Here is a 14,124-nt window from a genome sequence, read left to right on the forward strand (position 1 = left end):
ACAAAGGTAGACCTCTCCTTCTAGGAACCTCACAAGGCCACTTCTCCCAGTGAGAAAGGAGTTCAGGCTTATTTTCTAAAGGCCATGGAACAGCTTTTTAGTGCCTTATTTCTGGTGCCAGGCAGCAACTTCAATTTGGAGATATATTGGTAAAAGGCTCCCACATGAGAGGCAGCCCAGTTTCTTCCCCTCATCCTACAAGGGCTCAGAGGGCCTTGCAATAAAGCCTTCATTAAGTCACTACTATTTAGAGTTTGTTTGATGTGTTGGCTGATCCCCCTAGGAAAATGCCAGTGCTAATTTTGGCTGAGCCTTTTCCAGCCCCCTGAGGGCACCTTCATTCCTGCACTTGTTGCTTTGCACACATTTAGCCAGTGCAATCAGTGTCAAGCAAGCTTGTAACCAGGATCCTCTGTCCTTCACGGGTCCCCAGGGAGCACACACTGCCCACACAGATGAAAGTCCTGTCTCCAAACTGACTGCTTCCTCCAGAAAACACAGGGAAAAGCAAGAGTGCGAGGACTGTCCCCACTGGCCAAATGTGAGTACCACAGTAAAAGCAAGTCAAAACAAGGTCATTGCTCTCTCTTTTTCCTTCCTATGAGCAACTGGGAAGTGATGCCAAATCCAGGAATATCAGACAGGGAAGAGAAGGGGTGTGTCAACTTTCTTCTGCAAATAGAGCTGGGAACAGAGTCTAATGCAGTTACTATAGCTGCAGGGAAAGCCAAAATCCCCCAGCCTCTTTTAGTGCTGCTGGGCTCCAAGATCCCTCATGTGGCTGCCTTGTCTGCTCTGGAAGAACAGAGTAGCATCTGCAGATGAGGTTCCCGTGTGCTTGTAACAAACCTGCATTAGGGGATGAAACCTACTTTCCAATATGGTAAAAACAGACTAGTCACCCCCTGCCAAGTTCTCAAGCTAAAAATTAAAAAACATTGGCATCTCTGCTAAGGCTCAGATAAGGACCCTTTAGGCAAAAGTAAGTTATTTTTTAGCACCACAGCAGGCTGGAGAATTTTTTTTTACTAAATAAAAAAAAAGGAGGGAGCAGCAGAAAGGAGGAAAAAGCACCTACATAACATATGGTGGCATAAATGTACATTTTTGCTGCAGATCAAAGAGTGACCAAGTCCCAGACTCTCCATCCTTGCACCAGAAGCTGCACATTTCTCTGTGACCCCAGCAGCTGCTCTGACAGCAGAAACCCCCAGCACAGGCCAGGCCAGGCACCTTAACTGCTGGGCCAGTTGGACTTTATCAGGGCAGAGCAAGAGGATGTAGTGCCTAGAGCTCATTGAGATAAGATTTACTAGCACTCCCTCTGCTGTAGCATCCATCTGTTCTCCTTTCCTGACTGGAAATATTAGACCTCCTGCCTGGTACTGGTCCAACCAAAGACCAGAGAGGCATCCAGAGAAGCATTCTTGTGAATCCTCCTTTTCCTACAGTAGAAAGCCTCAGAACAGTAACAACACAAGACATTCCTTCACTACTTTTCATTTGTAGATATAAAAACCAAGATTTGCCCATCAGCTTCCCTCCCACTTTACAAAGGATGCATAGGAAAGACAAAGAAGGGTTGTGTGACTTGCCCTAGCCAGTGGGAAGCCAGGATCAGAAAAGCAAGTATCCCAATCCACCAGCACTTGCTTTTAGGGCTGGCAGGACATCACCTTGAAAACTTTTGGGTTTTTTCTTCCTGTAAGGATGCCATGGAGGGAGTACCAACACAAAGACTAAGAAAAACAAAAATTAGAGGAAGTTTCCATGCCATTATGCAGCAATTCCCACTTTGCTCCAGAGAATGTTCTTGTCAGAGTCCTTGACCTTGGGTATGGTAAACTCTAGGCATTGTAGCAATCCAGTTATTCAATGCCATCCCTGTCTTGAAAGGCAAGATGCTGACATTAGTCTTTATACAAGACAACAGGCTGCTTTTTCCTTCAGCCCTGCACAAAATTTTAAATGCATGGAGCAAGATAGTGAGGATCCTCAAGAGCAGAGCAAGTAAGGAACAGAGCTGGAAGTGTCTTTCTCCCACCTCCTCATCCTCCCAGCTGCAACAGGTAGACATGACAGGACGTCTGACTGTGAAATGCCTGTCTTGTGATCCTCCCTGCCTGGGCAGGGAATGAGAACGCAACATTTCAGACCTGTTCAAAAGGGCAAGCCCCACTAGGTAACACTAGGAGCTGTTAATCACCAAAATTGCCCATATTTCCCATGGAAAACCCAGCACCGCACTTTCAGTCACAAAAAAACCCAACTGAACAGACAATGCCTGAGCTTTCACACTGCCTTATTAGATAGGAAAAGAAGCAAGGATTCAAACCAGGCACACAAGCAGTTAATGGGATTATCCAGACAGAGGGAGATCTCAGCAGGACCCAGCAGGCCATGAACACATCATATCATGCAAAGGACCCCTCTCCCATCACAGGGTTAACACGTGCCAGGCTGTTAAAGAGTCCAGCAACAGCCTCTCCAGTTTTAGGAACTAAATTAAACACGTATTGAAATGCTGCTCTCCGTACCGGTACCTGCTCATCTTTTTCCTCAGCCTGGCGAACAGTTTAGTTTTCTTTCTGTTGAGGATGGCACGCAAATCGTTTCCGTTACAGGATGGCACAGTCAAACCAGGGAGGAAAAGTTAAGCTTCTGAGGACCCATTCAGTTGGTGCCACAAAACTCACTGCAATCAAAATTACAAGATCTCCCCTCTCTCACACACGCACACTCACACTTCCCCTTGTTCCTTGAAAGCTATGGCCTGGTTTGGAGAGGGTAGAAGAGGCCTTTTTGTGCCTGTCAAAGGTCTACATACATGTGAGAAAACTAATGTTTTCCCTGCTCTTTAGAATACAGGGCCAGCATGCACATGAAGAAAAGGAAACTGTATAGTCCAGAAGAGAACTGTGTGTCCCTTTTTTTCCCCCACAGGTAATCACAGTACCTCACTCTCCCCTGGAACTATTGGTACACGAGAAAGAAGCTCCCCATTCTCCTTTACTTATATGATCTGTGCGCAGCCTTACACATGGAACCTAATCAGCAGCTTTCCTACTATGTCTTTTTCCAGTTTGTTCAATCATACTAGGATAACACTACAGATCTCCTAGGTCTTCTAGGCATCTGAGCCCTTCATACTCTTCAAACTCTTTCATAAACAAATTCCAAACATATGTCTGAGGTTCCCAGAAATACACCAGCTGTTCTGTGCTACTGTGCTACACAGCCAGCATTAGATTCATCAGCCACAGTAATATTTCTGTAGGGCCTCGCATGAATGCCATAATGATGTACACAGATAATTGCCTCTCTTACACCTCTTCATTCATTTCCTGCCATTGTATCCATCTCCAATCCCCTTCCCAGTAGCAAAGGGCTAGGGAACCACCTGCTCCTACTGCAGACCACAATAAGCAATCAGATCAGTGAGTACTATTTCCTCCTGCACACTCTAACTCCAGCCCTGTGCCACAATGAGAGGCCAGATGTGCAGGAGAGAAAGAAGTGCCTCACAGCATTTCCTGCTCACTGCAAAACATATTCACTACCTGGCAAACCTTTGCTACATCCTCCTACCCTGCTCCACTGTGCGCAGGAGGAAAAGAGTCACTCTGGGGTAGGTCTAGCATCTCAGATGAGACGCAGGGATTAAGCGATGAAGCAGCAACACTCAGATTGCTACACGCACAGGGACCTCTGTGTGTGCACTCATTTTCGGTTTTTAGGGCCACGTGGTCTTGTAGCCAGCCACAGAGCACAGCACTGCGGCTGAGGCACCCATTACAGCCCCAGATGAAGTTAGCAGTTTGTGGGGGCGTGAATCATGAGGACAGGTAAGCTTTTTCAGGCCAGAAACTTCATGTCACAAGAACAATAAACGTGTCTGGGCCAGGCTGTCACTACAGTCTGCAATCACTTCCTTGAGGAAGAAAGGAAGGAGGAAGAAGGAGCTGGACAAAGTAATGGCTACAGCCTTCATCTGTCCTGTTACCTCATCCTCTTCCAAGGACCCAGGAAGATGCTGCTATCAGAGACAGCGTGGCACATGGAAGCAAGAGGATGGGCCCCACAGCCTCCTCACAACGCTTCTGTCTTGTTGGGTTGTGATGATCAACAGACACCACATGCTAACTTGGGAAGAAGATATTATTTTCACAAGAAGCATTCCTACTAGCATCTTGGAAATTTGGTATTAACAATCCAAAATTCCAGGGCCAAATTCAGCTCAGATGTCCTGTTATTTAGAGCTGGCAAACACCAAGACACGCAAGTCATCTATGCACGGCTGCAATAGGAGGTTAAACTGGGAGGAGAAACAAGGGAGCACAGAGGTCTCAACAGCTGATCTAGCCCTTCCAAATCAATGCACTCAGACCACAGCTTGCCCTTACTTCATGCTGACTTCACCTCCTCCCTCCAACAACACATCAGTTGAGTACTTGGGCTGTGCTCCTGCTCACCCAGCATGGGGGATTAGCAGCAGCTGGAAGCCAGAGCCCAACACTGTTTCATCACTCACACATTTGGATGGGAGCCAGACAGCCTCATCCAGAGCCCGACCTCTCCCTCCCCTCTCAGTGCTAGAGAATGTGCAGACTTGCACTTAACCATACAGGACTGGACCCAGCTGAGGAAAGAAAACTAAAGGCATGGAGGACACTCACTCCTTGCATATGTGCAGATTGGAAGCGCTCTGAGATCAGAGGCCTCATATTAGTGAGGCTGCAACTACTTCCACAACACACACAGCAGAAACACACCTCAGCTGGGTACATAAGAGGGGCATAAGGCATTGGCAAACAGGTGGTTCCAATTTTGGAGGACCAAAGAGGAGGCTGGGGAAACAAATGGGCTTTTGGTCCCCAAGCTCACAAGCTGCAGGTACATGAGGGAAGCTTTTGAGGGAAAGAACAGGACAGATGCTGGGCAACCGGACCCAGAAGGAAGGGCAGCTCAGTATTACATGTCAGTGCATGGAATTCAACTTTAAAAAAGCAGAGCTGAGAGCCACCAGTTGCCTAAATAAATATCAGCACCTAGTGAAAGTTTAGGCCTCCAGATGCTATTCTAGGAAGGTAAGAGGTATTGCATTTTGTCACCCAGCCTTAAGCGCAATCTTGGACATGCTCTAGGAAGTCTCAGGAGGGCATGGGCTGGCTATATGCAGGTAGTCAAATCACTCCCCAGCAGACGACACCAGAGGTTTCAATATCCCCAGTGAAGACATCCCTGTCCCTCCTCCCCTGCTGAAGGAAAGACTACTCCTACAGTTACTGACCTGGGCTGTGCTTTAATGGGGAAGGCGTTGGCTGAGTACTGCTTGTCTAGACCCAGCAGGACATCATGGAGGTTTTGGTTCAACTGCAAAATACAAAACACAAAACAAAGAAAAAGAATGAGAAAAGAGCCCAAGTGCCAGAACAGAGTCTGTGCTGGCCTGCACAGGCTGACCAAACAGACTGGTGCCCAGACATATGCATATACTCAGCTATCCCAAGAGAGAACAGCCCTACATCTGCTTCCACTCCCTCACGGGGTATGAAATGCTACAGCACTCAAACTGTTGAAGAGCTGCTGACACCCCGTGGGAATGCTCCGTCTCCCTCACACATCATCCTCTTTGCTTCTCTATCAACTGCTGCCACCAGTGTGCTGCCAGGTGCCACTGCAGAAGCAGGGAGAGTGTTTACCTAAGGGTGTATGTGCTAGACCGAAGCTTCACTCTGGATTTTGTAACCAAAGCTGTTTCTTAGACCTGCTTATAAACCTTGGGATATGGCCATTTTAACTATGGAGCCCAAAGGCAGCTGTACTTCCCGTCAACAACAAGCCTTGACTTCACAGACTGCCTGGGCGATCTAGGTTCGGCCAGGACATGGATATCTTTGCAGAAATGCAATATTAGGGGTTAAACTCCCTGGCAGCAAAGGCTGCAATATTCACTCCAGACACTCCTATTCTGAAACAGCCAATTCATAAACAAGACAAGATGCCAGATTTATCTCTGGTAGGAGGGATCCAATGCAATCAATGTTGGAGGCATTGTGCCAGCAACACCAGCAGTTAATTAGATGCTACAGCAGTAATAAGAAGCAGATGGTTCTTATGGAACAAAGCAAAAGCCCTGCTCTCATACAAAACTCCCCAGGAAAGAAAAATCCAAGATGATACGAGAAGAGAATTCCTGTCTAACAAGCATCTTTCCCCTGTTTTGCTGAATCTAAGTTAAGAGCAACAAACTGATAATAACAACCCTCCCTATTCTTAACAATCAGTTCATCCCTCAGTGGAAAAGGGCAGGCTATTAATCAGAAGGGTCCCCATGAAATGTCAGCAGGGCTCAAAATTGATGCACTACACCAAAGCAGAGGGCCCCTGGCTGCTGGGAATTGACGGACTATAATATTGCTTGTTGCTTAGCGGCTGTCTTGTTGTCAGGATGACATTGGGGAGGGGAGGGAACACAAGAGTCTTCCAGCTGGTCTCTCAGTCACTCATCAAGATTAGTGCAACATTTACAGAGGGCGTGAAATTCTTAGGAGCAGCATACAGACCTAAGGAATTCACCACTTCTCTAGCTTTTAAGTGGAAAAAAAAAACCCAAACATATTTGTAAGTGAAAGTGGCAATGGGGGGCTTCCCTACAGACTGTTCCTGAGGTCTCTGCTAGGTGCTGGCACAGAGCACCAAGATCCAGCCTACCTCCACCAGGTTACAACACTAATTACTGCTGTGATTCCCAAGTCGTGGCCAATTGGTAGCCCATGCAAGGGCCATACCAAGCACTGAAATGCCTTCTTTTGGGTTACAGGGCAGGAAAGATGCCAAAGCAGAGAGGTACTGCTGGGAAGTGCCTCCCTGAGGGACCAGAGTGAGGCAGGTCTCAGTCTTTGGCCCACCTGCAAACTGGCAGATTCCCTGCTGTTTTCATCCCAACAGCTAGACAGATGAGGGTTCACAGCAACTTGCTGCCAGGCAGCAGAGAAGGCAAATGGATACCAAGCTGAGAGTGCCCAGGTTATAGGTTACTGATCCATAATGTAGACAAACTAAAAAAGGCAGCAAGAGATAGGCCTGAAAGCAGCTTCCCTTCCCTCTGTGGATCTGCAGATGAGCCCTGTCAAGTGAAACTCCGCACTGCTGCATGGCCCTGCGGCCTCTTCCCTGTGCTCCACCCCTTTACATTACTATCCTTACTAGCCTTTCCCCCAGATGGCTCAGAAAAAAAATAACAGTTAACATTTTCCCCCGACACAGGGCAAATGCTCTGTTTTCTCCAGCAGGTTTTTTTTCAGGTTTCTTTTTTTGTTTTAGTAACAGTAAGGAGAGGGTATAGTAGTAGGATAAGCTATTAGTTGATTTACCTTGCTCATTTCTTTATGGAAGTTCTCTTCTAGGCCTGCTATACTCTGGAATGTGTTGACGTAGAAACCAACACGACTGCCAAATGAAAAATGAGAAAGAAGAACTTAATGGACACAATGCTCTCCCAAAAACTCTCAATTCAGCCCCTTCTGCTACCTCCCACCCACCATTCCCAATCAAACTCAACTGCCTCAGGTCTGGTACATGCTGGAAGAGAAGGGTGGCAGAGAAGCATGAGGGGGATGATGGATGGAGCAAAGGCCAGGTATGGGGCAAACTCGTCCAAGGTGAGGAGGAAGCCAGGTGGGATAGGAGCTGAATTTGTGCTGGCTAAAGGGAGAGGTAGGTGCAGGATGGGCAGGAAAGAAAGGAGAAAAAAAAAGTAAATTAAAAAAAGATAAACAGTGGTAGGGTGATAGAAAGGAAAAGGATAGACATTGTGACACATATGGAGTGGGGGAAGGGCTGGGAGAATTGGCAGGAGCACAGATATTAATTCACTCTGAAGTCCCTCAGCACCAGGGGAAGCAAAAAAGCATGAACTGTTTGCTTCAGGGCCAGAAGAGTAAGGAAGCACAGAATAGGCAGAGAGCAACTGGAAAGTAAAAGGATGAGCTGGATAGCAGGAGCCTGTGAACAACCTGTGGCACCTTAAAATCCCAGCAGCTACCTGCCACCCTCCTTCCTCCACCAGCTGCCAACAGCGAGTGCTGTACCAGCACCCAGCTGGCAGAGCAACGGCAGGAGGGAGATGCTCTCTAAGGCCAGCAGCATCACCATTCTGCACATGGAACCTCAGCCAGACCTCTACATTGCTTTGAGCAGAGTCCTGACCCAGGCTGGGAAGAAAGAGGAGTGAAGGTACACGTCAGCACTCTGCTCTCCCACCCTGCTGCCACCCACTCTCTCCATCCCCCACAGACCGGCACTGCCAACAGACATGATCACTGCATTTAAAAATAAAAAACTAGGACACTCCTAGGAGGATTTTGCCTGCTTTCCACTGCGCCCTCCCCATACATCAGCTTCTCCTGCCCTCCAGTTCATCCTCCAAGCTAAATGTTGGTCTGTTTCTTTCTCCTCCCTCTTCATCACCATAATCACTGGTATGGCAAACCCATGGTCTTTCAAGTCTTCCTATTCTTTCAGCCCATCTTCTTTTGCCCAGGCTATGCTTTGTTGAATAGACCACAACAGGCCAGTTATAACCACTAGTTCCTCACTGGGTCCTGTGTCACGTAGTCAGAAGCACATTTAGGGGCAAGAGAAGGCAGCCACACCAGGATCCTTCTCTCATCTATGTTCACCCAGCTGCCCAAACCTGAAAGCAGCATCCAAAGCAGAGCAACCTGTCCTTTTATCCCCCCTCTTCTGTTAAACCTGCTGCTTCACCGGCTACTCATACACTTGCATGGCAAGACACAGTGATCACCTCTTGGTGCTCTCCAACCCCAGTGACTGTATAAGGCCCTTTGACATCTCATCTTCCCTTAATCAGTCAGCTGACATACCCACTCAGCTGCAGATGTTCCTTCCAGCCAGCTCCACACCCAAAATCTTAGTGACCAGCCTGCTCTGTCTGCTGTCTACAGCACAAGCTGGGTAATTGGCAGGAAGGCAGGGCAGAGTTTGTGGGGCAAAGGAATACATCAAAGCACAGAAACAGTTTCTCTTCTGGTAAAATTCTTTCGTGAGGATCATGAAGCAAAGCACAGAAAGCCCAAGGTGAACCTGGCTGGGGGGACAGGCTAGGACAGACTCTCGAGATGATCCAGAAAAAAAGAGCAGTCACACAGCGCAAGCAAAGGAGAAGAGCTTGGGTCTTCGCTTCCTTCCAACCAGCCCTTAGAAAAACTTCCAGCACTCACCTATTCCATAGCGAAGGCAGCTCCTCCTGCAGATCAACGTTCATCTCTTCAAACACCTTCTGAGCTTTTACTAACTCTTCTTCAGCCTTAATAACAGAGAAGGGAGATTATCAGCTCCAGCACAGACATGTACCCTGCAGGGCAGGGACAGCTGTCATTCTTCTGACTTCCTTGCAAGACCAAGCAAAATTCTGGTACCGGGTAATCTCCATCACAAATGAGTCTCCCAGGAACCAAGGCTGCATCATGAGTGACCTGATGCCCCTTCAAGCTTGCATGTGTTACTCAGGTTTCCTCTCAATGGATTTTCCTCTTTGGATACTCAGAAAGTAATTCAAACATCCACTAATGTGTTTTAAGCTCTAAGTTTCCCTGGATTCAAAAACTGAATGGAGCTGGTCAGGCAATTCAGCCTCCAGCTTGGACACAGGTGAAGGTAATAGTGGCCCCTGGCCCTTGCCAGGTGCCTGAAAGAGTTGAAATCCATCCCAAATGGTGTGGAAGAGTCCTCCCTTGTGGGGACTCTCTCTGCTCAGGTAAGGTCATTCCAAAGCCCCATCTCTTCTGAGGAAGGGAGGAGGTCTGCATCTTTGGCTGATACAGTTCTCTCAAAGTTGACTGGAAAAGCAAGGAAGGGCACACAAAGCATAAGTTGTGCCAGCAGGAGGCCAGGCTGCCGTGCCTGAGCAGCAGATCTTGGTTTCAGCAGTCTCATGTACTCTCATTGGTGAGAATCTAATACAAGAGCAATTCCTGGCTGGCTGTTGGCCACCAACACCAAAGGAAATATGCCTTGTAAAGGATCTCCTTCTCCCACTTGAAAATTTAAATTTGACCTAGACACTGACAGACCCCAACACCGATACATGAATTCTGCTGGGTTTCAGTGACAAAAAGGATGATCCTGGTTTCTGTTGCTGACAGCAGACACCAGCAACAAGCACATTCCCCTTCCCATATTTGCCCCAGGTGACCTTTTCCTCTTTTCAGTGCCCTGACTTAAAACTCAAAGCTTGCTAATTAAAACATTTCTATTCTGTAATTTGCAACAGCACAGCATTCTCCCATAACCCCAGGCAGTGGGATGCAGGACAGCAAATCCCTGCATGAGCAACTTGATGACACATCTTAACAGGAAGGCCAGCACAAGTGCCTACTTATATGTGTGACAACAGCAGGAATGTCGCAACACCACGAGGCCCTGCAAAGAGCCTACATGCTGCTCAACAAGCCTGCAGTCAGATTCCTACCCCTTCTGCAAAATTAAGTTTCATCTTCTTTGTGCCAGCTTAATAAAAAAATCCAGTTTACACTCCTTAGTGACAGGTACATGCAAAAATAGGATTGATGGGAGGAAGGGCTTAAAAGTATTTTACAGTTCAGAGTCCTGTTCCTCACTGTGCTGTGTAGGATCCTGGCACTCTCCGTTTCCCTCCTGACTTACGAGCAAGCTGCAGAAGCTCCTACTTTCTAGCTAGCTCCACCTTTCAGAGGGTCACTCATTGCTGCCAAAGGCAAGGCTAAGACTTTGTACTCAAGATCAGAAGAGAATGTCTCCCCCAGAAAAACACACAACTGGGGTGTATTCAAAAGTTAAGCAGACCTTGTGAGGAGCAGGCGGGGGAGAATGGGCCATGATGCTTCCACCCAGAAACCCCTGTATTTTACTGCTACACTTACTGAAAAACCCCAGCGTTTCAAGAGAGTTTGCACATAACAAACAAAAAGCCCATTTAAACAGAGACACAGTTTATGCTGGATCAGAGGCGATGATCACAAAGAATCATTCTGCCTTAAGATCCCTCTATGAAAGAGTGTTTCTAATGTAACCATTTTAAAGGGAGCAAAACAAAAATCCCAGTCCATCCTTTGGCTTTATCTTATTCTAACTTCCAAACCAGACTGGAACCAGAATCAACCCACGAGATGGGATAGCTGGGAGATGAGGCACCACTGAATGCTGTTCATTTTTCAGATATGGTGAATACTAACAACTGTCTTTCCCTCTCTCGTTTACCTGTTCAGAAGGTCAAAGAACCTAGAAAGCAACATGTGAATATTGTGACATCCCGAGGCAAAGGCAAAATCAGCAACAGGCAACGTTCACTCTAGAGTAGCTGTAGGAATCAGGGATGCTGTGGCTCAGTTAGTGCTCTCAAGTCCCAGGTACAGCAATGAATTAATTCTTCACTCCTTTGTCAGCCCAGGGATCTTCTCACCAGTGGGATTTGTTTTGCTTGGAAGCACGGGTCCTGACATTGGATAGCCCTGACTGCTTCCAGCTGGAGTCAAATGCAGACATCAACTTGGTCATGAGCCTTCTAGAAGAAAAGCCAGCTCATGCAGTACGGTGGGGAAAGGAGGAAAGACATAGGTTTTAGGAGCAGAGCCCATCACTACTGTACCTGTACACTTTCTATTTCAGCTCTCATCCTAGCCAACCTGACGGAGAACTGAGGCAGAAGAATGTAATGCCCAGGGTGCACGGGATGTAATCTCAGAAAATTCTTCCTCTCCTCTTCCTGCCTGGAAGGGGGAAGGTTTCTGCAGGAGCTGGGCAATACAAATGCTTTCCTGACCTTCCCCCTAGCCAAGGCTCAGAGTGACAAGCACAACCAGCTCAGTTGTGACAGCGGACAGTTATTCCCCTTTACGTTTCTTACCATCATGCATCTCAGCACTCATGAGCCCGGTGCTTTCAGGCAATCTGGTGACCATTTGTCTTCAGCCAATATGCTGTGAACTATGCAATTACGCACTGCTCAGTAAATAATTTAGACATCCATGAGGCAGAGGTAAGGGGGAGAGCTGGGTGCCCTGACCCAGGCCCAGGCCCCCACCAGTCCCAGCCAGACCTGTCTCTCAGAAGGGCAGCACAGCCCAGGACTCAGTTTGCTGGCTTTCTCCTACAAACAGAGATATCGTTCTGTTATCACTGCAGCACCAAGCATGTTGCTTTTTACTCTATATTCAGCATTTCAGGGGGCTTAGCAAAAAGGCAAGAATTTGCTGTTGTAAGTCATTTTCCCTTTTGTTTCAAAACGCGCAGTCACCAGAAATTTGTAACAGAAAGCGTGGAATAGCAAACCACCCAGGAGACTTTACAGAAAACCCCCACTATATTGTTTTTGTTAGTATCTGCTAAAGGCCTACAAAGCCAGCAGTTTGCGCTCTGGAAGGAGGGACTTGGGTTTACAGTAGAAATAATAGGTCTTGCTGACACCACTTTTGCTTGGAGGTTGTAAAATCAGGATCAGGAAAGAAATCAGGAATTTCAGGAAAGAAGAGGCAGCACCACAGCCGCTGGTAAGGGGAAGGACTTCTTTTTTTTTAGGCTTAACATTCTGAAACTCTTCATTAAATGCAGTGTCATCAGCCTTCCTGCTTTTATCAAGAGCTTAAATGAGATTTAGGGTTGTCAATAACACCTTCAGTTTTGAAGTCATGCAAATATAAAAACTGAAGCTTTTTTTTTCTGCCTGCTTGTGTTTGTGAAGGAAATCTGGAAAACCTACAGGTTCAGAACACAAACTTTTCTTCTTAATTGAAGGTTGGTAGTTTTTTTGTTAGTCCCCATCAAAATAAAAATTTGAAAAAAAACCAAAAACCAGACTTACAGAAGTAGAAACAACAAAGTAAGGTTAGTAATAGCATCATTTAGTTCAAGAATTGAAGAAGAAAAACTTGAGGATTTAACTTAATTTGAAAATACCTGGGGTGACTAACTGAAAATATTGACATCACTTAGCAGGAGGTTAACAGCCCCACAACACAGCGGGTAGAAAGATTACATACCCCCTTGCCGCCTGCTTTAGGGCAAAGTCACCCAGTACAGTGAAATTATCGATCGACTCTGGGTAGCCTGTCTAAGATCAGAGTGCAATGGATGAGGAAGCACTCACAGGCACTATTTCTCCAGGCAATCTGTGGGTGGTGGTATTACTCCCAGTCACCCAGTCAAAGAAGTGCAAAAGTGACCAAGAACTGATATATTTGTGTCTTGAGAAACATCCTGTACCTGCTTTCTAAACCTCCAGAAATACCAACAGTCAAACAGACCAGTCAAGAACCACAGGGATGCAGGTTGTTCCCAGCACAGCAGAAGCACAGGAAAAGCCCCTGGAAACCTGTCAAATGCCCTTCTCCCTTCAATCAAGAATGAATAAATATTTCCTCTCTTTGCTATGCATCTTAAGCAGGACTGCTAACAGCTGTTCTTTCCCAGGCCTTACTGATGTGGTAACCTAGCCTTTTCTCTGATCTGCAGTCATAAACTGACTGTGAAGAACCCAGGTGCTTTATAAGGTGAAAGCACTTCGGTGTTTCTAACCTGCAGTTCATTCACTGACAAGGAATGTGAAAACCTAGGAGCATTTGAATGAGAAAAGATGAGCTCACCAGAAATTGGTGAGCAGGTAACTGGCATTCTCCCAGACTGGGTAATGATTTACTATCCCTTGCCCATTTAAAGCATTTTCTTCTCACTGACTGTTTTCTGTCAGCTCCCTCTTATCCCTTAAGGAGCTCCAAGGTAAATACCAAGGGAGATTTCATCAGGAAGCCACACTTCTATGCAAGTAGGATTTAAATTCTTAGTCGCTGCAGTTTCTCTGAGCTGCTCTCATGTCCCTCAAGAGGCTATAACCTAACTGTTTGGCCAAGTTCTGTCACATGACAACCATGACCTCAACCTGGAGCTGTTCAAATATATTACACGGGGTGCAAATTCCCTGGTCTGGGACCACCTCTTCTCCTATGCAGACTGAACCTCTGCACACCTGGAAACAGTTCATTTAGACCACAAGAGCCAGGACAGTGCCCATTTTGGAAACTTGGATCTTACCATGGCAGAATGTTGCAACTTAACTCAGCAGCCATA

General features: G+C 46.8%; 1 protein-coding gene across 8 annotated transcripts in view; it reads right to left on the reverse strand.

Moving 5' to 3' along the window:
- Positions 1-14,124, reverse strand: part of BIN1 (bridging integrator 1) — a 101,105-nt gene that overhangs the window by 25,527 nt on the left and 61,454 nt on the right. For all 8 annotated transcript variants that reach the window (XM_064451288.1, XM_064451290.1, XM_064451289.1 and 5 more), the window contains 3 exons: positions 9,246-9,331; positions 7,377-7,452; positions 5,291-5,373 (listed from right to left, as the gene is read on the reverse strand). In XM_064451288.1, the coding sequence (XP_064307358.1) occupies positions 5,291-5,373; positions 7,377-7,452; positions 9,246-9,331 (245 nt within the window). The remainder of the gene's footprint in view (positions 1-5,290; positions 5,374-7,376; positions 7,453-9,245; positions 9,332-14,124) is intronic.

Source organism: Phalacrocorax carbo, chromosome 5, assembly GCF_963921805.1.
Source record: "Phalacrocorax carbo chromosome 5, bPhaCar2.1, whole genome shotgun sequence".
In the NCBI taxonomy this organism is placed as follows: Eukaryota; Metazoa; Chordata; class Aves; order Suliformes; family Phalacrocoracidae; genus Phalacrocorax; species Phalacrocorax carbo.